Source organism: Gadus macrocephalus, chromosome 13 (assembly GCF_031168955.1).
Source record: "Gadus macrocephalus chromosome 13, ASM3116895v1".
NCBI lineage: Eukaryota > Metazoa > Chordata > Actinopteri > Gadiformes > Gadidae > Gadus > Gadus macrocephalus.
The window spans coordinates 2934425-2958257 of record NC_082394.1 but is presented as its reverse complement, the minus strand read 5'-3'; the positions used below and the strand labels follow the sequence as shown (position 1 = coordinate 2958257).

General features: G+C 47.3%; 1 protein-coding gene across 2 annotated transcripts; it reads right to left on the bottom strand.

Annotated features, from left to right (window-relative positions):
• Positions 1-817: 817 nt before the first annotated feature.
• On the bottom strand, positions 818-22933 carry LOC132470291 (synaptotagmin-2). 2 transcript variants are annotated; one of them, XM_060068703.1, is made up of 9 exons: positions 22603-22933; positions 17264-17492; positions 15307-15467; positions 11180-11311; positions 9423-9590; positions 5618-5785; positions 4641-4758; positions 3990-4123; positions 818-3356 (listed from the first exon to the last, which is right to left on the bottom strand). In XM_060068703.1, exons 2-9 carry the CDS (start codon positions 17466-17468, stop codon positions 3141-3143), a joined length of 1302 nt encoding a protein of 433 aa, XP_059924686.1. In that variant the 5' UTR covers positions 17469-17492; positions 22603-22933; the 3' UTR covers positions 818-3140. The 2 variants fall into 2 exon arrangements, with proteins under 2 accessions (XP_059924686.1, XP_059924687.1); XM_060068704.1 differs by having other exon boundaries at positions 11180-11302; positions 22603-22931.
• Positions 22934-23833: the final 900 nt, after the last annotated feature.

Here is a 23833-nt window from a genome sequence, read left to right as displayed (position 1 = left end):
TAACTTTAGATGGTGTGTGTGTGTGCGCATGTGTGTGTGTGTGTGTGTGTGTGTCTGTGTGTGTCTGTGTGTTCATGCGCATGTGTATGTGCACATGTGTGTGTGTACGTGTATGTGTGTGCGTGTGCATGTGTGTGTTCCAGTATGTATGTATGTGCACGTGTGCGTGTGTCTGTGTGCGCTTGTATGCATTTGCGTGTGTGTGCAGGTGCGTGCTTGTGTGTGTGTATGTGTTTGTATGTATGTGTACACCTCTTTCCAGTGTGTTCCAAAAGCCATAACCAGAACTACAGACGGCCTAGGAAACCAAAAGGATCAATGACCGATCACTGTAATGAGGAGAGAGGCTACAAGTCCATGCTAGTGAGATCCACCACATCTACACAGGAATACACAAACACATCAGACTCAATAGACACCCGTTTGGCAGGAGTATACAAAGGTAACACTTACGGTACATTTTTATAGAAAACTACGGTTAATATTCTACATTTTTGTTTTTTTTGTTTTTGTAATCGATGTCATCGTCAGCGACGACCACAAACAGATGTTAACCAGCAATAGCATGACTTGTAGCCCAGTCAGATCCCCCCAAGACCCCGACCCACCTGGGGAAGGAACGCGTACACACACAATGTCAACAGAGGACATGCATTCATATCATCACGGCAAAGTGAAAGTGAAAGTAAAGATTCAAGATGGACCGAGGGCATTTCACAAGTCAGTGCATCCGGCTTATTCAGACATCCACGTTGCATTCATTCCTACACACTTCAATATCAATATGCAAAAATACATACACTTTGCAGTCTGTGCATTCTTTTTTTCTCCTTGAGTTTTATTATCAAAATGACATGGAAGGTAAACACACACACACTCATACACAATTTTTAATCGAATGCTTACTATTTAAAACATGCCGTTGCTATGTACAACACTTGTGGCGGACGCATGCGTTGATCTCAACCAAGTCTGCGCAATGCATTATGTCGACAGCGGGGAAGACAGCGTGGAAGTCAGGCGACGGCTCTGCGGTCGTCTGGGAAACCCTTTCCTCTAAACTTTCCTCCTTGGATAGAGGGGACATCCTGTCCTCTAAACCCTCCTCCCGGAAACAAGGGGACATCCGGTCCTATAAACCCTCTTCCAAGGAAATGAGGGGAGATCCTTTCCTTCGAACCCTCCTCCTTGGATAGAGGGGACATCCTGTCCTATAAACCCTCCTCCCAGGAACAAGGGGACATCCTGTCCTATAAACCCTCCTCCCAGGAAACAAGGGGAGATCCTTTCCCTCTAAACCCGCCTCCCGGGTACAAGGAGACTTCTCCGCCCAGCGATGAAGAAAGCAGGGACATACAAGCAATGGTAGCAAAAATACCACTGTGTCGCTGCAGTACTTTGGTTTTTTTAGATAGGTATACACGCAGTATGGGACTAAAGAGGGAAAGAAAAGAGTATTCGTGATGCATGATACATGCTGGGTTTAGCTTTGTCCATTTGTCTCGGGCAAATGGTCCTACATTTACTGTACAAAAGGTTTCACACGGTGGCTGGGGGAACTCAACGCACAGAAGCAAACACATGGTACGGTCGCAGGCGTGATTGCAGAGCTCTGGGGGCCGGTTGCACCAACTGGGCGTCAGCCTGGTCGTACCTACGCCTGGTTGGCGTTCTAAGTCCAACCTAACCGTTACGCCGGTTGGCAATGGTGCAACCCGACCTCCTCTAGGTAAAATCGATACATCATCGATTCATTTTGAAAATACTGATATGAACAACATACACATACGATCAAATATAAGTGGTCGACAGGCGCCCCCCAAAAAAAAAAAAAAAAAAGCATTTGAACAGCATTACTTTCGACCGTAAACATTCAACAGAGGCATAGTTGTTTGAGAAACATGGGCACACCCTTCTTACTTTCCCTTTGCTTTGTCCATGGATAAGTAAGGTGTTACATCCTAAGTGGTCAAAGGAAACTCCACACACATTCACAGCGTTCCTGATAACTTACCGAGTAGAAAAGTCCTCAAGTCCTCGAGTCGACCGCCACGTAGCAAACAGTGTCAAAATGTCCAACCCGGGCAAGGCACCCTATACTCCTCCCTTCAGAGTGTGTGTGTCTCTGACAACACACACCAACACACACACACACACACACAGGCAAACACACACACACACACACAGGCACAGAATCTCCATGCAGGTGGCCATGGTGTGAGCTGTGTATCACAGGATCACATTTGGTGATTGAATCCTAATAAAGTAAGAGCGAGACACACACGTGCTCCGTCTCTGGCGTGACCACGACACAAATGACAAAACCGCGGCAATCGTCTCAACAGTTCATAAAAAACTAAAAACAAATAGACATTTCAGTATTTTTTGCAGTTGTTTTTTTGCAGTTGCCACCATCCAAACTTGCGTTTGCATTTGACAACCTAAATAGATTTCTATGCGAGATAAGCCCTGTACGAGAGTACTTTTTATTCAAAGTTAAAGCACACATAATAGCAGGGATACAATACTGCGCATGGTTTTATGGAGAGGGTCGAGGAGGGACTAAGCAACGCATGCATAATGCATCTAACTAAACCACACTTTATCAGCTGGATCGCTTCTCCACTAACCTTTTCACTGAGTGCCAGCACTTTAAAAAAATAAGCCTGGTAAAATAACCCTCAAACGCAACCAACATTCAAAGACAATTGCTCACAAACCAATCACCCAAACATTCATTGCCACTCGTTATTTTTTGTAATAGTATAAGCAAATGTGGTGCTGGGTACGAAACGACAAACAAAACTGAAAAAAAAACAAATGAGTTCCAGGTTTGTTCACGTAACCCTAATTGATACCGATGCTCTCTACCGATAATCTTTACCGATAATCTCTACCGATAATCTCTCCCGATAATCTCTACCGATACTCTCTACCGATACTCTCTACCGATACTCTCTACCGTCTCTCTCTCTTTTTGTTTCTGCGGATCAAGCTTGGGGCAGCCGGGGCGGCTACCCGCATGTAGATCATGAGGTGCATGCAATGCGAGGTTTTAGTCTGGTGTTTGGGTTTCGGGGGGTTGGGGGGCTTTCATCAGTTAGTACATGAGGGGCTGAGGGGGGTGGGGGTGAAGTTAGTTACTTCTTGGCGGCCAGGGAGGCCAGCTGGCCGTCGATGTCCTCCTCCTGCTGCAGAGGGTGCCACTGGGCGATGGGGCGGCGGGGGTTGGACAGCATGTCAGACCAGTGCTTCAGCCCCAGCCCCGTGGCCTTGCTGCCCACGAAGATCTTGCCGATGGCGTCGTTCTTGCCGATCTTGTCGTAGTCGAACACCGTCACCGCCACCAGGATTTTCTGTGCGGGAAACGAAAAAGGAAACGTCACCAGGAACGTTTTAGTCTCACTGATGCCAGCGGTTGTTTTACAGATTCTAACAATCTAACAACGGTGTCACCCTGCATGAACAAAGCGCCATGATAAGATAAGATGTTTATGCAAATCGAGGGGATTGCAGTTACACTGACATTTACATTCAGGGCATTTAGCAGACGCTTTTATCCAAAGCGTTTTATAATAAGTACATTTGTCAGAAGAAGAGAAACAATTTATATCACTGTCAATACAGTAAGGATGTTCATAGTGCCAAGCACTGACAATATCTAGGTTAACCCATTCCCCGTGTACAACACAGTTAGCTAGGATAAGACGCCACACAATGCTAAGTACTATTTTCGAGTACCAGGACGTCCAATTTACAATAAGTGCTTACATTAAGTGCCAGCCAGTTAATTTAAACATTCACCCACAAAAGGTTAAACTAACTACTGACTTCCTCACTTTTGGCGATTGGATCAGAAGACCACAGCTCACCAGTGTGACCCATGTGCTTTAGCTCATTGGGTCACATACGGAGCAGAGAAAAAGGCCTTAGGAACTACTGCAGGTTTTCTATTGGCCCAAGGCAGGCAGCCTTGTGAGGGTCCCTACCTGCATCTGCTCCAGGGGGATCTCGAAGCTGAAGGACTCGTTGTAGTATGGGTTCAGCGTGTTCTTCTTCACCGTCGTCTTCTTCTTCTTCAGACGCTTGCCGCCCTGCAGCAGCTGGATCTTCACGTAGGGATCTGCAACGGCCGTCGATAGCATCGTTGGTAACAATGCTACATTAGCGACAACATCTGGATCCTCACATAGGGATCTGCACTGGGCATCATGAGCAGCAATGCTACATTAGCAACAACACCTGGATCTTCACATAGGGATCTGCACCGGGCATCATGAGCAGCAATGCTACATTAGCAACAACACCTGGATCTTCACATAGGGATCGCAACGGGCAACGTTAGCAACGTTAGCATCAATGCTACATTAGCGACAATACCCGGATCTTCACATAGGGTTCTGCAGAATGTTGATTACAACCACAGCAATAACGCACAACGTACATCAATAACAAACAAGAAAATCAGTTTCATCATTTGTGCGTGAGAATATCAAAGCCAAAACTAGAAAGCCAAAAAGCAAACAGTATGACGCCACCGCTAGGAAGACTGACCTTCCAAGTCTAAAGTCTGGTGAAGGAAATTAAAACAAATACTAACAGCACGGATATGAATCAAACAACAAACAAATATGTCCTACCAGACAGTCCACAGGCATCCATCTTCTTCAGGTTCTTGGCCTCCAGAATGCAGACGGTGAGTTTACCGGCAGTCGGAACGTACCGCAGAGAGATGCATATATCCCCAAGCTTCTCTGGCTGATAGGGAACAAGATTGAAGCACAACCATCGGATACTAATGAGCAAAGCCCTTCTTCTCAAGTGTTTCACGGTAAAGATGATCAAACATGACCTCTCCTAAAGACTGGTCCACCATGATGACGGAGATGAGCATCGTTATGCAGATGACTTCTCTAGAGACTGATTGGTACCGTTTTTTTCAGAATACCTCCAAATAATCCGCTTCGTAGTATAAACTGCATTAATTACGCATTTTTGCTCACAGCCCAAATACCTCCATGGACCGCCCAATGCTGGCTCGACACCAGAAAGAAATCGTTTTAATAGTAATATGTTCCTTGGGGCCATCACTGCGGTGCGAGTAATTGGAGATAATGCAGATTCAAGCTTCAGTAAAACCCTGAACTTTTGACCGATTTGACAACAAGGCATCGGCTCTTTTTGCAAGCAATTCAGAGGCTTTGTGATATCGTTCATGGACTGAGAGCACATTGTGGAAAACTGTCTTCTTTGCTTTTTGGTCATTTATGAAGTGATGTCAGTGTTTATTTCTTTACAAGGTTATCCTTTACGCCCAAACCTCCAAAGTAAACGAGCAGATGGGCACCACCTCGTGACGGCATGAGGAACGTCATGTTTTATCACTCAAATCATAAATCACTAAAAAACGACTAAAAGTATTAGTGTTTTGCAAATTCGACCTACAAGGCGATTGTGTTTTTAAGGTGTGGTTTGTTTTCACAGATTGTGTGCATCGCTGGGGGCAATTGGGAGGCTTTGAGTGTAACATGTACGGGGAGTATTGGTTCGTAAAATCGCACTACAAATTGCAGCATTCATCTGAAGAAACACGGTTACGTAGTAAGCGTTGGGGTACCTCCTCCTTCTCCACGCTCTCCAGGTCCTTCCACTCCTCGATGGGCTGGCCCAGGTCGATGGTGTTCATGGGGATCTTCACCTCTCCGATGATGTCGTGCTTGGAGAAGCGGTCGTAGTCGAACACGGACATGCACACCGTCTTCCCTCCCAGCTCCTCGTAGGGCACCTGGTTGGAACAGGGTGTGTGAGTCCTCGCTAACGTGCAATCATGCTGATAGATGCGAGCAGGGATTACCCACTGCAACGTTATGTTGTGCTATGCTATGCTGTGCTATGCTGTGCTATGCTGTGCTATGCTATGTTATGCTATATAATGTCATTCTTTGTTATGTTATGATATATTCTGTCATGTTTTGTAATGTTATGCTGTTATGTTACTCTATGTTATGATACGCTATGCTATGTTACGCTATGCTTTTTTATGATGTTATGTTTTGTAATGCTATGTTATGTTATGCCATGTAATGCTCTTTTATGCAATGCTATGTTATGCTATGTTGTGCTATGTTACGCTATGCTTTGTAATGCTATTTTATACTATGTTACGCTATGTTATGCTATACTATGTTATGTTATGCTATGTAATGCTTTGTTATGTTATGCTATGTTATGCTGTTATATTGTGCTATGTTTTGGTGCTCTATTTTTTTATTACACTACGCTATGTTACGCTATGTTATTCAATGCTATGCTATGTTATGTTACTCTCTGTTATGTTACGCTATGTTATGTTATGCTATGTTATGTTATGCTATGCTATGTTATACTATGCTATTGCCATGGCGCCGACGCGAGTAGGACGCTTATCCAGTAGCTCCGTGCGTGTTGCGTTGTTTTTAGTAATTTAAGTAATTTAAGTGTGTTTTTGTAAACTTTTAACTCTTTTATAAACTATTTATATGTGTAGATCTATATATATATATATATTATATGGATAGGGAGAAACTGCTTTCACTCCAAACAATGGGACGTAACGGCTTTTTCCGTCGGTAGCGTCACCGCCGTTTGTCTGGCGCTGGAACAGCAGATGATACGAAGGATGGACGGAGAGTCAGTCAACCTATTGGAACCCAATACGGGGATGGCAATTTATACCCTTTATGGGGATCCGCAATTTAAATACAAGGATAGATCGTAATAATATAAATCAGCACAAATCTATATCTATATATATATATATAGTGATATATATCAAATTGTGTGAGTGTTTAAATATGGTCGCTAGTGTTTACATGTGGTCGATAGTGTTTAAATATGGTCGATAGTGTTTAAATGTGGTCGATAGTGTTTAAATGTGGGCGATAGGGTTTAAATGTGGTCGATAGTGTTTAAATGTGGGCGATAGAGTTTAAATGTGGTCGATAGTGTTTAAATGTGGGCGATAGGGTTTAAATGTGGTCGATAGTGTTTGAATGTGGTCGATAGCGTGTAAATATGGTTGATAGTGTTCAGGTCGATAGTGTTTGAATGTGGTCAATAGTGTTTAAATGTGGTCGATAGTGTTTAAATATGGTTGATAGTGTTTAAATTTGGTCTATAGTGTTTAAATGTGGGCGATAGTGTTTAAATGTGGTCGATAGTGTTTGAATGTGGTCGATAGCGTGTAAATATGGTTGATAGTGTTCAGGTCGATAGTGTTTGAATGTGGTCAATAGTGTTTAAATGTGGTCGATAGTGTTTAAATATGGTTGATAGTGTTTAAATTTGGTCTATAGTGTTTAAATGTGGGCGATAGTGTTTAAATGTGGTCGATAGTGTTTGAATGTGGTCGATAGTGTTTAAATATGGTTGATAGGGTTTAAATGTGGTCGATAGGGTTTAAATGTGGTCGATAGGGTTTGAATGTGGTCGATCGTGTTTAAATATGGTCGATAGTTTAAATGTGGTCGATAGTGTTTGAATATGGTCGATAGGGTTTAAATGTGGTCGATAGGGTTTAAATGTGGCGAGAGGGGTTTACATGTTTAAATGTGGTTGATAGGGTTTGCATGTTTAAATGTGGTCGATAGTGTTTGAATATGGTCGCTAGTGTTTACATGTGGTCGATGGTGTTTAAATGTGGTCGATAGTGTGTAAATGTGGGCGAGAGTGTTTACATGTTTAAATATGGTCGAGTGTTTAATTGTGGTCGATAGTGTTTAATTGTGGTCGATAGGGTTTACATGTTTAAATGTGGTCGATAGTGTTTATATATGGTCGATAGGGTTTACATGTGGTCGATAGGGTTTACATGTGGTCCATAGTGTTTAAATGTGGGCGATAGTGTTTAAATGTGGGCGATAGTGTTTAAATGTGGTCGATAGGGTTTACATGTGGTCCATAGTGTTTCAATATGGTCGATAGTGTTTAAATGTGGTCGGTAGTGTTTACATGTGGTCGATATTGTTTAAATGTGATCGACAGTGTTTAAATATGGTCGATAGTGTTTAAATATGTTCTTTTCCCTCACTCTCCACCTCATCCCTAACTCTCCACCACAAGCTGGTGTGTAGTGAGCGTTCTGGCACCGATTGTTGCCGTGCATCACCCAAGTGGGTGCTACATATTGGTGGTGGTTAGTGAGGTCCCCCCTTCACTTTAGGCGTCTTTGAGTGTTATTAATTATTATTATTCTTCATGTTTAACCTCTGTTTTCCTTTTATTCCTAGTCTGTTTTACATAGTTTTGAATGATGACTATATGCTCTGTAAGGTGACCTTGGGTGTCTTGAAAGGCGCCTCTAAATTAAATGTATTATTATTATTATTATTATGCTAGGTTATGCTACGCTCTACTACATTATCCTATACTTCCCATCTCTTAAACACAATAGCAACGATACTAAACAAAAGAATACAACATTAATAACGCTGCAAGACGGAAAACACGAAGAAGAATTCTTAAATTAAATAGAAATAGAAAAACGAGTGCTATCGCGTCTTAATTAGCGCACCCGCAGGTTGCGCTATCCGAGTCTTTGTACAGGAATGGCAGTGGGCCATGGGGGGGGGGGGGGGGGGGGGATCTTGGGTACGGGCCTCAGCCTGTAGCAGCCAGCCGCCTCTCAGTCCTCAAAGGGGCTCATTAGAGCCCGGAGAGGCTCCAGTGGCGGACACAGGCCAGGGAGCGCGCTGCGTAGTGGAACCGACCGGGGCTATCGGCATACGCTAAGACAAATATAGAAGGAGTAGGAAGCTTCTTGTGGTGGTTAACCGGGAGGAAAAAAAGAAAAGAAAAGGCCCTGCATAATGCAAGGGAGTTGAAGTTGTTGCCTGGCAACCGAGCGAAGGCCACTTTCCCATCAGTCTCTTTTTTTTTTGTATTGTCAGATCAAATATTCACGATCGATTGGGGCTCGCCGTGTGTGTTCTCCCCTCAAACATACCTCTGATTGCCGTCTCCCACCCCCAGTCCAACTCCACAGCTATCAACAGAAAGACCCCGCCATCACCACCCATCGATCCAACCACCCCAATAACCCCATCGCCACCACCCACAACCGTCTTAGCCCCATCACCACCCACTAAACCCCACCACCACCACCGCCAACACAACCACCACCCACTAAAACCCTTATCCACGACCACCACCACCAAACCCCAACATGAGCCACTAAAACCCATCAACACCACCCAAACTACCCATCACCACCACCCACAAACCCCAGAACCACCATTCAATCAACCCAACAATCGACTAAACCCCATCACCACCAACCATTACCCATTCAACCCCGACACCACCCACTAAACCCCATCAACAGAACCCAATCAACCCCAGCGTCTCCAGTTTGATGTGATTGACAGGTTGGGGAGGAGGCGGACCTTGAAGACGAAGGTCTCGTTGAAGACGGGGTTCAGGGTCTTCTTGTGGACCTTGGTGTCGTACTTCTTCTTCTTGTCGGGAAGCAGCGACACCTTGACGTAGGGGTCCGACGTGCCCCCGGAGTCCATGGAGATCAGGTCGGCCGCCTGGAGGATGCCCACCGTCAGCTGGGAGGTGGAGGAGGAGGAGGAGGAGGAGGTGGAGGAGGAAGAGCAGGAGGAGGAGGCGGAGGAGGAGGAGGAGCAGGAGGAGGAGGAGGAGGAGGAGGTGGAGTTGGGGGAGGAGGAGAAGGTGATGGAGGAGGAGGAGAAGGAGGTGGAGGAGGAGGGGGAGGAGTAAGGGGGAAAGAGGTGGAGGTGGAGGAGGAGGAAGAGGTTGAGGAGGAGGGGGATGAAGGAGGAGGAGTAATGGTGGAGGTGGGGGAGGTGGAGGTAGAGGAGGAGGTGATGGAGGAGGGGGAGGGGCAGGAGTAAGGGGGGAAGAGGAGGAGGAGAAGGTGGAAAAGGAGGAGGTAGAGTTGGAGGAGGAGGGGGATGGAGGAGGAGTATTGGTGGAGGTGGTGGAGGAGGAGGTGGAGGAGGAGTTATGGTGCAGGAGGAGGAGGAGGAGGAGGAGGAGGAGGAGGGGAGAAGGGGAGGGAAGAAGGGAGAGTGGGAGGAGAGAACATAATATCATTAGATTGAGTTGGGTAGACCTCTACATCGAAGTGTTTTACTCCAGTATGGTAGACTATCTACCTGCCTGCTTGCTGTGTGCCTGTCTGGCTGTCCGGCTATCCGTCTGGCTGTGTTTATCTATCTAGCTTTATGTCTGCCTGTCCGTCTGTCGAGTGTGCCTGAGTACTCATTGTATCTATCTGTCTGTCACTAAAATCTATTTGTCTGTCCGTCTCTCTGTCTGTGTTTCTCGAGTGTGCTTATCTAATGCTCATTGTATCTATCTCTCTGTCACTATATCGATCTGTCTGTCTGTCTGTCTGTCTGTCTGTCTGTCTGTCTGTCTGTCTGTCTCTCTGCCTGTCTGTCTCTGTCCGTCCTCCAGTCTTTTTGTCTGTGTGGGATTGTGTTTGTGTTCCCCCCTTGCTCTTCGTTCTACTGCGGTCTGAGCCGACGGTTTTTCCCCGGAGTGATGAATGGGCCGAGCCGCCATACTACTCACGCAGATGAAACCCACCCGTTGTGAAGCACAACTTTGATTCCGTGGGCTTTGCCTCCTAAACGATTCCACAATTTACCGCTCCATAAATCATCTGTGTCAAATTAAAACGCCGCCTTCCTCTGCGGTTTAGCCGGAGTCAGAACAGACCGCGGTTGCGTGAATCGGGTGATTTATTCACGCTGCGAGGGCGTGGGTCCAATCTAGCCAGCACCACTGGACTCAAGCCTGGCTCCTTAATTACCCCCTTATCCGCTCTGACTTTGGGAGGAAAAAACACTTCCAGAATCTGTAACTAATTTCTCCTTAAAGGTTTTAATTTATGGAGTGAAACAATCCTTCCTTCCAATCAAGTATATTAAGAGAGACAAATGTTCTATGAAAGTATGTTTGCACACACACACACACACACACACACACACACACACACACACACACACACACACACACACACACACACACACACACACACACACACACACACACACACACACACACACACAGAGCACATTTTATAAATTACCTTAAACTTGAGAGATTATGCCAATCAGCCATTGCTATTTAAAAAACGAATAATAAAAACTGATTGTTTTTCACCGACCTTTGTGTTTTCAAAGTCGTACTCGATGGAGTACTGCAGCTTCCCCAGCTTCTCCTCTTCCTTCTCCTCCTCCTCCTTCTCTTCCTCCGTCAGCCCGGTCTCTCCCTCGTCATCGTCGTCGTCCTGGTGTTTCTGCAGAGGGTCAGGGGTCGGGGTTAGACTTCAGGCTGAGAAGGGGGGGGGGGGTGAGTGAGTGGTGAGAACACTAAGAGGCCCAGGGACAGCATGCCACAGACCCACAGAGCTTCAGGAGGTGGACCACCAATCCCTGACAGCCCACCTCCTCAGAGAACGGTCGCCGCAGCAACGGTGGCCAGGAGTGACTCCTCGTCCTGTCTTTGGTTTACTGGTTCTCAATGGGAGGGTTTCGATCACGTGATCTGAAGCTCCATGAGTTTAGGAGTTTAGGACCGCCATCTTGGCACGTCTCGACCAGAAGTTCCAGAATAGCAGAACATCCAGTTGTGGTTGTTGTTGTTATTCTTACGATAATGGGGAAGAAGCACCAAGATGGTGGCCGTGAATGTGAGTGACACCATGTGAAACCTTCCTATTCAGGTTGTATTAATTATGGGTTACAAATCCTGATTGGTGGCATTGGGATGAGGATTCCGATTTTAGGGTTTGGTTTGTTTTCACCAATTGTGTGCATCGCTCTGGGCTATTGGAGGCTTTTTGACTCCCCCGGGCAGTGGGCAGAGTTCAACATGTACAGGGCAGGACCTAGGGTTCAACATGTACAGGCCAGGACCTAGAACATGCTTTGTGCAGAGGACATTGCCAGTCAGGCAGACCACGTGGAGGCGAGAGCATGCCATTTCCTGAGGTTTGACCTTTAACCTTGTTATTCACTGAGCATTTTGTAAATACTGAGATGAAAGTTAGAACTGACATCGGTTGTTTTCGTGTGTTTAAACAAGCGTGTTGTGGATTTAAGGACCGTTTAAAAATGACTATTGGTCAGGCTATTTTATTCTGGGTGTAGCTAATTTGTAAATCGTGTTTGTATTCTCATTCACCGAGCCGTTGGTAAATAGTGAGAGTGTTTCATTAAAATGCTAATTTGATGTTCTGGATGGTTTGTCCCGATTTGCACCGAGATTGATTTAGGTAGATGAAGAATCTCGGAGGAACTTCTGACAGCCAATGTGAATAGTAAAAAGATCTTAAAGAGAATCGCATGATATAAGAAACAGTAAGCAGGCTAAGGGGGATACTGGCTGGCACTTAATGTACGCACTTAGTGTACGTTGAACCTCCCTGCACTTAAATGTAATGCTTAGCGTTGTGTAGCATCTTATCCTAGCATCTTGTTGTGTACGGGGAATGGGTTAACCCAGCGATTCTTAATTCTTGGCACTTGGTTCTATGAACATCTTTACTCTACCGACGGCGATCTATTGTTTCTCTCTCTTCTGATAAATGCACTGTGTAAGGCGTCTGCTAAATGCCCTACATGTAAATGCAAACGTACTTCTCGCTAACACGGTGGTGTTTTGAAGCCAGTCTGTTCGCCTGCATGTGCGGCTGTCAGCATTCAAGCCAGATAACAACTTAATTATTTAGAGCTGTTTATTCAAAATAAGGGCCTCAGTGTACCTCCGTTGTCCTGGGGATTTACAACATAAGACTCAAACACCGCTCTGTCCAACACTCCATTCCTCCATGGAAGGGTTTCGTGTTTTAACGACATGTGATGTCAAGGTCAGAGTTAGGTGATTGTTGCTGGATAATAGCCCCGTTGCCAAGGTTATGCTATCTCCTTGGAGTGTGGAGAGGCCTGCGTAATGGCTCCTTTCAGGCGATCCAGGATTTACAAAATTCTCCTACGCCTCGTCTTCGAGTCAAATGTGGGGGTTTTGGGGTGCATTCCTAAAGGGTTTTAAAAAAGGTGTAGGGTATTTGTTTGTGTTGTTCATGCATTTTTTTTAATCATCAACGTTGCCATGTCTCCTCAACAACCATGCCCTTGATCGCATGCACATATTAATCGTGTTAAGTCATATCTTGCATATCAACTCGGAGCCCAATACGGTTCATATTGGAGTGAGGCACATACAATGTGTTAGAGGGTTAGACTCCCTTCTGCGGGGTTTATGGAGCTCATCGTAGCTTTCCGTCAAGTATATTCGTTACTCATAACAACGTTTGGGCGAGGAGAGTAAAAATTATAGAAATGTGGCAATACAAGGAAGCTAGGACATTCCATGAAACCCCCTCCTACCCCCCACCAGTAGGGGGCAGAGAGCGACACGCTGTGCTGTCCACCTACCGTAGGTTAGTGTCCGTCACAGTCAAGAAACACGGGGCAACACACAAGACAAACACATATCGAGAGGAGAAGAAGAAGAGAAAAAGGAGGGAGAGCACAGAGGAAGAAGGGTTCAACTCACAAGACACCAGGGCCAAACACGCTACTGAAGAAGGACACCATCACCGCGGGCGTGATGAGGAATGACACACTCGTTTAGGCTGCCGGGGAATCACCATCGCTCACTTCCAGCCAAGGACAATTATTCATAATGTGGAGTCGACACAATAAATTGATTGTTTTAATTAACTAACTGTCATTGGTGCACAGCGGAATCTGCATATTTATGTCAGTTCATTTTAATGCCGAATGAATCATTTGACTTTCTAAACCCGCACGACCCGATGATACTAAACTACTGTGTTGAAATGAAAGGTCATTTCCAAAAGCAGCCAATTTCCCTAAAGTCGAAGCATTGTTGTGTGAGAGACTTGTTGGTTTTCGTCCTGCCGGATTAGAGTGTGTCATTTTTCATCGGGCCAAGACAATGGAGTGCGTCACACATTTTAGGAAACCACAACGGAACAACAACATCGAGAGTAAATTGAGGGGAAGAAAGCTCTCCTTGTATCCTCCAAAGTCTGCGGTTAGAGCCGCTGCTAAGAAATCAAACTGAGTTAGCCAACAAACATCATAGCAATACCGACAACAACAACAATAACAACCACAACAAAAGCACCGCCAACGTTACCTTCAAACAATTGCCGTGAAATCTCACTTTAGCGTAACGGCAAAAAAAAAAGAAGCAAACAGAAAATCGAAAGAAGACATTGGAAGCACACGGTTACGATTTGTATTGGGGAGCACTGGTGGGGTGTGTTCTAACGCTAGTGGGGAGAGCTCTAGCGCTAGTGGAGAGAGCTCTAGCGCTAGTGGGAGAGCTAATGGGGAGCGCTCTAGCACTAGTGGGAGAGCTAGTGGGGAGCGCTCTAGCGCTAATGGGAGAGCTAGTCGGGAGCGCTCTAGCGTTAGTAGGGAGCGCTAGTGGGGAGCGCTCTAGCGCTAGTAGGGAGCGCTAGTGGGGAGAGCTCTAGCGCTAGTAGGGAGAGCTAGTGGGGAGAGCTCTAGCGCTAGTAGGGAGTGCTAGTGGGGAGCGCTCTAGCGCTAGTAGGGAGCGCTAGTGGGGAGAGCTCTAGCGCTAGTGGGAGAGCTAGTGGGGAGCGCTCTAGCGCTAGTGGGGAGAGCTCTAGCGCTAGTGGGGAGAGCTCTAGCGCTAGTGGGGAGAGCTCTAGCGCTAGTAGGGAGCGCTAGTGGGGAGAGCTCTAGCGCTAGTGGGAGAGCTAGTGGGGAGCGCTCTAGCGCTAGTGGGGAGAGCTCTAGCGCTAGTGGGGAGAGCTCTAGCGCTAGTGGGGAGAGCTCTAGCGCTAATGGGAGAGCTAGTGGGGAGCGCTCTAGCGCTAGTAGGGAGAGCTAGTGGGGAGAGCTCTAGCGCTAATGGGAGAGCTAGTCGGGAGCGCTCTAGCGCTAGTAGGGAGAGCTAGTGGGGAGAGCTCTAGCGCTAGTAGGGAGTGCTAGTGGGGAGAGCTCTAGCGCTAGCAGGGAGTGCTAGTGGGGAGCGCTCTAGCGCTAGTGGGGAGTGCTAGTGGGGAGCGCTCTAGCGCTAGTAGGGAGCGCTAGTGGGGAGAGCAAATGGGGGGCGCTAGTTGGGAGAGCTGTAGAGCTAGTGGGGAGAGCTCTAGCGCTAGTGGGAGAGCTAGTGGGGGAGAGCTCTAGCGCTATAGTGGGAGGTGCTTTAGCTCTATAATGGAGCACTAGGGTGAAGCGCTATAGCGGAGCGCTAGTGAGACTCCTCGGGCCGAACGCTGCGGCGTCGTACCTCACCACCCTCCATGTTCTTCATGTTGAAGCCGTCCTTGCCCTTCTTGCCCTTCTTGTTCTTCTTCTTCTTGCAGCAGCACTTCTTGATGATGCAGAAGCAGCAGGTGAGGATGAGCAGGCCGGCCACCACCGCGATGGCGATCAGCGCCCATGGAGGAACTGTTGTGGGTCACGACACGCACAGACGCGCAGACCAGCGCGCACACACACGCACGCATGCACGCACACACACACACACACACAAACACACGCAGGCACACACGCACATGCACATACATACTCACACACATGCGCATGCCACACACGCACATATACGCACACATGCACGCGCACACACATGAACAAACACACACACACACACACATACAGAAAGACACACACACATGCAAACGCACACACACACACACACAGAAAGACACACACACATGCAAACGCACACACACACACACACACACACAAAATACCAAGATAAAAGGTTAAAAACAGATGTACCATGCGGGTTTGTAGGATGTCGTGCACGTGAAATATGAGGTCAAAGTCGTATTTTTTACTTTAATGTCACCAGGTGGAATGATGCGTTCAATACCTGGGAGAGCGTTGTCTGAGCCCTTCTAAATGATTTTACTTATATGTATTTTCAATACTTGCGTAAAAAGCCATTTAAAAGGTATTAATTACGTATTAATTGACCATGATATTATGAATAAATTTGCTATCATTATTAGTTATTTTATGAAAATCTGATCAAAAAGAAAACGTTTGTTGGTCAGTATTGGAGATTAACTATTTGTATCACGAGTGGCAACATTTAATCATGCATCATTTGCTAATATCACATAATATCATTTGCATCATTTCACTAAATGATTTGTTTGTATGCTGTGGGGTAAATAGGTCTCTAATAATTTGTTCACTTAGTCTGAAGTTGCAACAAAAACCAGTGTGTTTGTGATTAGAAAGTTATTGTATGTTTCTGGATCACTTCAGACACTTCAACAATGCAGCAACAAATACCGCTATTCATTTGCAATGTTCTGCCCAAGTGCTATCGTAATCTTTCTTCTCCCTCCATCCCTCTATCTCACTCTCTCGCTATCTCTGTGTCAAACTCTCGCTCTCTCCCTCTCTCTCTTGCCCTCTATCTCTTTCACAATCTCTCTCGCCCTCTCTCCCCATCTCTCTCTATCCCTCCCTCACCCGCTCTCTCTCTCTCTCACACTCTCTAGCCATCGCTCATGGCACAGAATAGCAGTGTAGGATTTCATTTTGAAGCGGCACGCCATTAGTTCGAGTGCATTGTTGAACTGGCATCTAGCAATAACCTATACCATCCTAATGTGTGGAAATAGCTGAACTTCCTCTCCTGTGGTAAACCCTTGACCTTTCTGGGAGGGATAAAGTCGATCCTATGATCCTGCTTTATCTTCTCTCATCTTATCTTTAGCATCCAGGGGAGCAGCCACGCTCAGCTGTTTCCTCGGACTGGTTTAAAAGAGTGTCATTCTTAAGTCGTGTGTGTGAATACGACAGAAACAGTTGGATCATGGACAACATTTTTCAGAAGGATGCAGAACTGGAGTTTGTGACAGCTGTTTTACATCGTCTACCTCAATATATTCTAGTTTCTATGATCTTTACTGAAGGGGCTGATGTTATGCCACCAGGTGCGAGTGTGATAAGCCATTACAAACTGTTTTGAAAATCTGCCTTTTCCTGTGTTTAGTGACGTCAAAAGTGTCAGTGTCCACCTAGATGTACGCTGGATAGATCAGTGTACAAGCCTACCCAGTAGACTGTAGCAAACGTTGCTCATCTATCCATCATTCATCTAGGTGGACACTCCCACTTGTGACATCACCCCTTCAATGAATGAATGTCTCCAAGACAACAAGGAGAGACAATCTGCGTCTTATAACCCGACGCAAAGAATCTAGAGCACTGCGAGAGGAACTCACGCGGGATCTTGTCGATCTCGTTGAGGAACTTGCTCTTGATCTCCTCGAACATGTCATTCTTGCTGATCTCCGTGTTGTTGGAGCCCGACAGGTCGGCCGCCGTGGAGGCCAGGGCGGGCGTGGCCGTCGGCGCCAAGGTGGTGGCGCCGGTGGGGTCGGCCGCCGCCATGGCCTCGGCCTTGGCCTTGAACAGGTTGAACTTCATGGTCAGAGACTAGCAGGGGCCTCCCTGGAGACACGGAGAGCACAGGAGGCAGAGCGGTCACACACACACTGCAACACTGAAACCACGGTTAATAACAACTCTCTTTATTCCCCCCTGAGGCAGAAGAGGTTCTTTGAGGACAGCTTGTTACATATATTCAATATATTCAATAGCTTTTCCGTTTGATCATTGAATGTGTCCCGTTCAGTGATCCTACGTAGGGTAGTCGAGAAGCCTATGTAGGGCAGTCGAGGTAGGGTGGTCCGATAGCCTACTTAGGGTAGTCTAGGTAGGGTGGTCCGGTAGCCGTAGGGTTAGTCCAGTAGATTACGGGTACTCAAGAGGTTACATAGTGTTTGTCTCCCAGGACGTTTCTGTGTCTGAGTTCCAATGACTACGGTCTACCTGTGGTCAACCATGGGCAAGATGCGCCCTCTCCCTCATCCCATTTGGCTCACCGCAGTAGCGGACGTATAGCTTGGTCATTTAGCTTACTACAGTAGCGGACGTATAGCTTGGTCATTTAGCTTACTACAGTAGCTGACGTATAGCTTGGTCATTTAGCTTACTACAGTAGCGGACGTATAGCTTGGTCATTTAGCTTACTACAGTAGCGGACGTATAGCTTGGTCATTTAGCTTACTACAGTAGCTGACGTGCAGTTCTTTATTTAGCTTACAACAGTACAGGGTACTTTTGTCCTTTAGCTTAATAAAATAAAGGGTTGTTCAGGCCTTTATTTTACTACAGTAGCTGGAATGTAGTTTGCTAATTTAGCTGACATTGTGTAGTTAACAGGGTAAAGGAGTAAGACTGAGGAGGATCATTTAATTTGACTAAATGTCTTGGTCGTAGCAGGCATCATAGTGTATGCTTTCCAGATATTTCAATCTGTGTCCTTTCTCGAATTTCAGGAGACGACGGTATGATGGTATACAGATACTGACGGCATTTAATTTATTTCTTGCAATCAAATTCAGGCTATAATAGATGATATGGTTCTGCAATGGAGTAAAGTTAGATGATATTCTGTTGTGAGAGGTAAGTGATCTTCTGATGTCGGGTAATGAGTGAGTGAGCGGTTCAAAGGGAAGGGTGGTAGTAGAGATACGACCAGCCTACAAATGACCATGCACACACACACACACACACACCGCGTCCACGTTAGAAGTATGGATCGATAGAATGACGGATAAACACGTTGGCTTGGAGAGAAAGAGAGAGCGAGAGTGGGAGAAAGAGGGAGAGAGAGAGAGAGAGAGAACGGGAGAGAGAGACAGATCGATATGTAGATAAATCGATATATAAAGATAGATATATCGATAGATTGATAGATATAGAAAGATAGAAAGATCGATAGATGTACAAAGATAGAAAGATATATAAAGATAGATAGATAGATAGATAGATATATAATACAGATAGTTGGAGATAAATAGATAGGACAGTAGATGGATAGATAGATGGCTAAATGGATAGTGGACAAGATTGATAGGTATAGACAGACAGTCAGACAGAGAGCTGGAGCACCAATCAGGAAGGCCGATACATCAGCTGGCTCCATTAAGGCCCCCTGTTCCATCATCGGGGCTCCGCGTCCCACAATGCACCAGCACGTGCTTATTATTATATTTGTGGCCGGCGGTCTTGTTACACTCCTTCATGGATCTTTGTTTTGCATTAACACAATGCAGGATGCCATCCCCCTGACAGCAGCTGTCAGATCCAAACAGGCCTGATTACGCAGCACAATTCCCAGGCAGACATCTCCGCATTTATCCTCAGTGTTGAAAGAAAATAGAGTTACAGTATACCCATACATTTTTTAATTCTTTGATAACGCTATCCTCTTCTATTCTATATTCTACGCTATATTATATGTAAAGTGGAGCTAGGATCAGCTGAGAATACAGAACCCCAATCAATTATTAAAAGGCCTCACAATTAAAACGTCTGAGACACTTTAAGCTAACGTAGGCAGTTTGGAGAAACCAGCCAGAGTTAGCTACATTTTTTAAGCGACCGCCCCATTAAAATCCCACCGCTATCGTCCAGGCCATCCACGAAACAAACCACTCCCCCAAAATACACGTCAAGCTCTCAAGACATAGCAACAGGTCTGCCCAGCCTTGTGGGAGAATGAGGTCATATACGCAGTGAGTGCAGAGAGTTGGCCCAGGTAGACTGACAGGCAGACCTGCCAATCATTTAATTCGGAAGTGCTTATTATAGGCCTGCAACTACCACCACAAGAAGCCGTTTTTTTTTTCTTTTTCAGTCAGAGCTTTTGATATATCGGATGCGGTCAGGATGTTAAAAGAATGTCATCAGAGATGAATAAAAATGCCTCAAGAATAAATTGCCAAATCTGGCTTAAAACGGGTCTAAAATCATCCATGGTGCCATTCCTACCCTCTTCTACCTGTCAGCTCTAACCTGGCAGGGTGAACCCAGCACACAAATGTTTGATGGATGGCTGATGGATTTCCTCGAGATTTCCGTAACAAGCAATTCAAAACAAGCGCCGGTTTGCGAGGTAATAACGTGGGAGGACGTCGGGCGGTAGCATTAAGGGCGGCCTTACAGACACGATGCCTCCGATGCTATCAGCTAGCGTCCTTTTGACACCCCTCTGGCTCGTCACTCAAAGCAATGGGTTTACCCCCGCTACGCCGCGGCTCGCGCTGCAGTGATGCAATCCAGTGGAACGCAGCCGCCACAGAGTGGACCTGCTCTTCTCCTCGCTGCCACCTCCTCCACCTCCCCAGCCTGGGAGCAATCGGAGGGGTACCAGAGCAAACTTGTATTTGCACAAATGGTTTTATTGAACCAATTTCTCCCCGCGTCACGGGGATCGATCGCAGAAGACACACAGTGAATGTCATGATTTTCCCCTCGGACGACTGAGAATCTTTTTTCTCCTCTCCTCGGCAGATTGCTCCTGTTATCGCTGGAAGTTCTCACAGTGCTCAGTCGCTTTTTTTTTTTTTTTAATGCGAGTATTGAGTAATTAAAAAAAAAATGGAAGCATTTGCTGAAGGACTTTGCCGGGAGAGTGAGGAGAATGGGTGGAGGGGATGGCTGGACTAAACACATAAAGGAAAGTGTTCTGCAGAAAGGACACACACACACACACACACACAGCTGAACCTCCAACAGTAGAAGGCCTTGGAGAAGCGACGGCCTGTGTTGGTAGTTGTGTTGAGCGTGTATCTCTCTTGGCGGACGCACAGAGCCGTCCAGACGTCTGTCTCCTCATCCCAAGGGAAAAACAAACGACAGGCGTCACTTTGGCTGGCAGACCGCTCAGCGCATGCACCTATTCTACGGGAAACAATGACACAAAGAACGCGGCTGCCGAGGCAGCCCTGCATGTGCCTGATGATCCCCCCCCCTTCACTAAACGGTGTGATGGAATGCCTCAATACGCCATCCCCGATAAAATGAGCATCAGGTACAGGGAAACAGATGTGTCTGCAGAGTGATGGGATGCGTCATTTAGGCAAGTATGATGACAGAGAGGAGGGGTTGGAGGGGGGGGGGGGGGGGAGGGGGGATGCCTGCAGGGAAACCCGTCCATCTCCAGCTGCCACAATCGTTTGTGGAGCCGGACCAATCACAGCATGATGCTAGTCCGTTCTTATTGGTACACGCCCTCCAATCATGTCCAGCAGGAGTTCCTTAACATGGATCCTATAATGTTCTGCGGATGACAAACACATCGCGCGGTTCTCGTAGAACCAAACACAACCAATCACTGGCCAGAGTCGCTGCTTTACATATATTCATTAGTATTCTTCCAGTCCATACTGTCTCACACCTGACGATTCTATTCAGAGACACAAAACTGATTAAAAAGACACGGGCTAGGCGCTCTCTCTCACACACACACACACACACACACACACACACACACACACACACACACACACACACACACACACACACACACACACACACACACACACACACACACACACACACACACACACACACACACACACACCGTGGCTTTGCTGAATTGTTGCTAAGCAATCTGCATAGTTTCAGCCTGCGAACCCAGGGTTGTCTCAATCCTGCTTATCACCAGCACAGAGCCGACCAATCAAACGGCCACGCGGCCTGGGTCCGGCTAACGTCAGTGCGTGTCAGTGGTTCTGTGACACGTCCAGACGCATTCCCCTGGACCAGGGGGCCGGTCTGCCCCAGTGACTCACGTCCATCATACCATTATTAAAAGTTTCAGCCCTAAAAAAAAATCAATGGCTGGTATACCCTGAAGCACTTTTCCCCCTCCCTCCTCATTCATCTTCTCTTTCTTCCTCTCTCTCTGCCTCTGTCTCTGACTGCTGCTCGCTCTGCCTCTCTTTGCCTCCAGCTCTGCCTCTCTCTCTGCCCCTCTCACTCTCTCTCTGCCTCTCGCTCTCTGCCTCTCTCTCTGTGTCTCTCTATGCCTCTCTCTCTTTCTCTCTCTGCCTCTCTTGAGTCACTACCTCTCTGCCTCCCTCTCTCTTTGCCTCCCTCTCTACCTCTCTCTCTGTCTCTCTCTGTCCCTCTCTTTGCCTGTCTGACTGCCTCTCTCTCTCTCTCTCTCTCTTTGCCTGTCTCTCTCTCTCTCTCTCTCTTTGCCTGTCTCTCTACCTCTCTCTCTCTCTCTGTCTCTCTCTCTCTTTGCCTGTCTCTCTTCCTCCCTCTCTGTTCCCCAAAAACTTGCCACTGTAACATGTGAATGAAATCCCATCCCAGAGAAGGGATGCGTCCATGCCGGTCTCGGTCTCCTCATCACTCATCGGCCACAGCTGTGTCCCCCGCGCTCCGGCGCCTCCCATCTCCCTCGGAGAACCCCCTGCGGTCAGCCACGTCCGGCCGGCTCGTACCCCGGGGTCCCCGGAGTCAAGCCCGGCCCCCTGCTCACCCCGGGGGTAACCGCGGCGAACCTGACACGAAGCGGACCAACCTGTGGCTCCTCAACGCAGAGATCTCCATTTTCGACACGCCGTGGACGTCCACCTGGGCCGTCTCACTTCGACCATCGCGGACCCCCCTCCCTCACTCCCTCCCCCCCCCCATCCCCTCCCCTCCCCTCTCCTCCGGGCGTACAGGCGGTAAGGATAACGCATGCGGGAGGACTCACCAGCAGAAAGAAATAGCCCCCGGTCAGGTGGCCCATGCAGTAGGAATACCAGCGGTGGGGTTGGTCAGTGCTGTGGGAACATAGGCAGGGCTCTCTCCCAGCAGCTCAGACTGCAGTCTCCTCTCCACTTCTCCTCACTGCAGTGCTGCTCGCTCGCGCTCTCTCTCTCTCTCGCTGACGCTCTCTCTCGCTCTCTCTCTCTCGCACCCTTTCTCTCTCTCCCTTACACACACCCCTCTGCTGAACACACCAACTGCCTCATTCTCCAACCAACCCCTCTCTCTCTCTCTCTCTTATCCAGCGTTCTTTACACACACACCTTGCTCTCCCCAATTCCCTGCTCCTAGCTGCTGTTAATCGACCCTGGTCTCTCTCTCTCTCTCTCTCTCTCTCGCTCTCTCGCTCTCTCGCTCTCTCGCTCTCTCGCTCTCTCGCTCTCTCGCTCTCTCTCTCTCTCGCTCTCTCGCTCTCGCACCCTTTCTCTCTCTCTCTCTCTCTCTCTCTCATTTGTGATGCTGCTCACACAGATGAATGCAGCATGCACACTCTCTGGTCGACCGTTGGTGGGCAGTGCCGAAAGATCAATGTGCTAAATCTTCAGGGCTCCGTGCGTGCCTGTGTATGTGTGTGTGCGTGCAGATGACTGTGTGTGTGCACATGCGTGTGTTTTCGTGGACGTGTGTGTGCGTGCACAGCTCTGTGTGTCTGCGTGCACGTGTTTGTGTGCGTGCACATGTGTGTGTATGTGAGTGTTTGTGTGCACGTGTGTGTGTGTTCACGTGCACATGTGTGTGTGTGTCAGGCTAGTTGAAAGCACTGACTGCATAGTTACAAACAGAGGAACGAGTGTGTGTGTGTGTGTGTGTGTGTGTCGGGGGGGAGACGGACAGATCTCTCTGATTGGTCGACGACCGCTGTGTGTACACACAATTATCTCATATCCTACTACTGCGGCCGCGTCCTGTTTAGCAGGAGGTTTCCAGGCATGGCGTGGACAGTATGAAGACCGGGAGGATAATGATGGTTGGGTGTCTGCGTCTCGCTGCACGGGGGCTGGGCTGGAACAGCTGGACACATCTGCTGCTCCAGCCCTCACAACCCCACAAGGAGGCCGGTAGCAGGGAAGAACCCGTTAGTATTGAGGAGTACAACCGAGGCTGAGCACAGTAGCCGAGTCAACGCTGCGTCCTTGTTTTGCTCTGCTCGTTCACTCAGAACACAAACACGTTTC

What these genes read in the sequence shown, in the direction of transcription:
- LOC132470291 (XM_060068703.1), bottom strand. Translation starts at nt 17,468, where the DNA reads ATGAAGTTCAACCTGTTCAAGGCCAAGGCCGAGGCCATGGCGGCGGCC. An exon ending in CGAGATCGACAAGATCCCGC is followed by an intron (nt 15,468 to 17,263) that starts GTGAGTTCCTCT and finishes GACCCACAACAG; the next exon opens with TTCCTCCATGGGCGCTGATC. An exon ending in AGAACATGGAGGGTGGTGAG is followed by an intron (nt 11,312 to 15,306) that starts GTACGACGCCGC and finishes GACCCTCTGCAG; the next exon opens with AAACACCAGGACGACGACGA.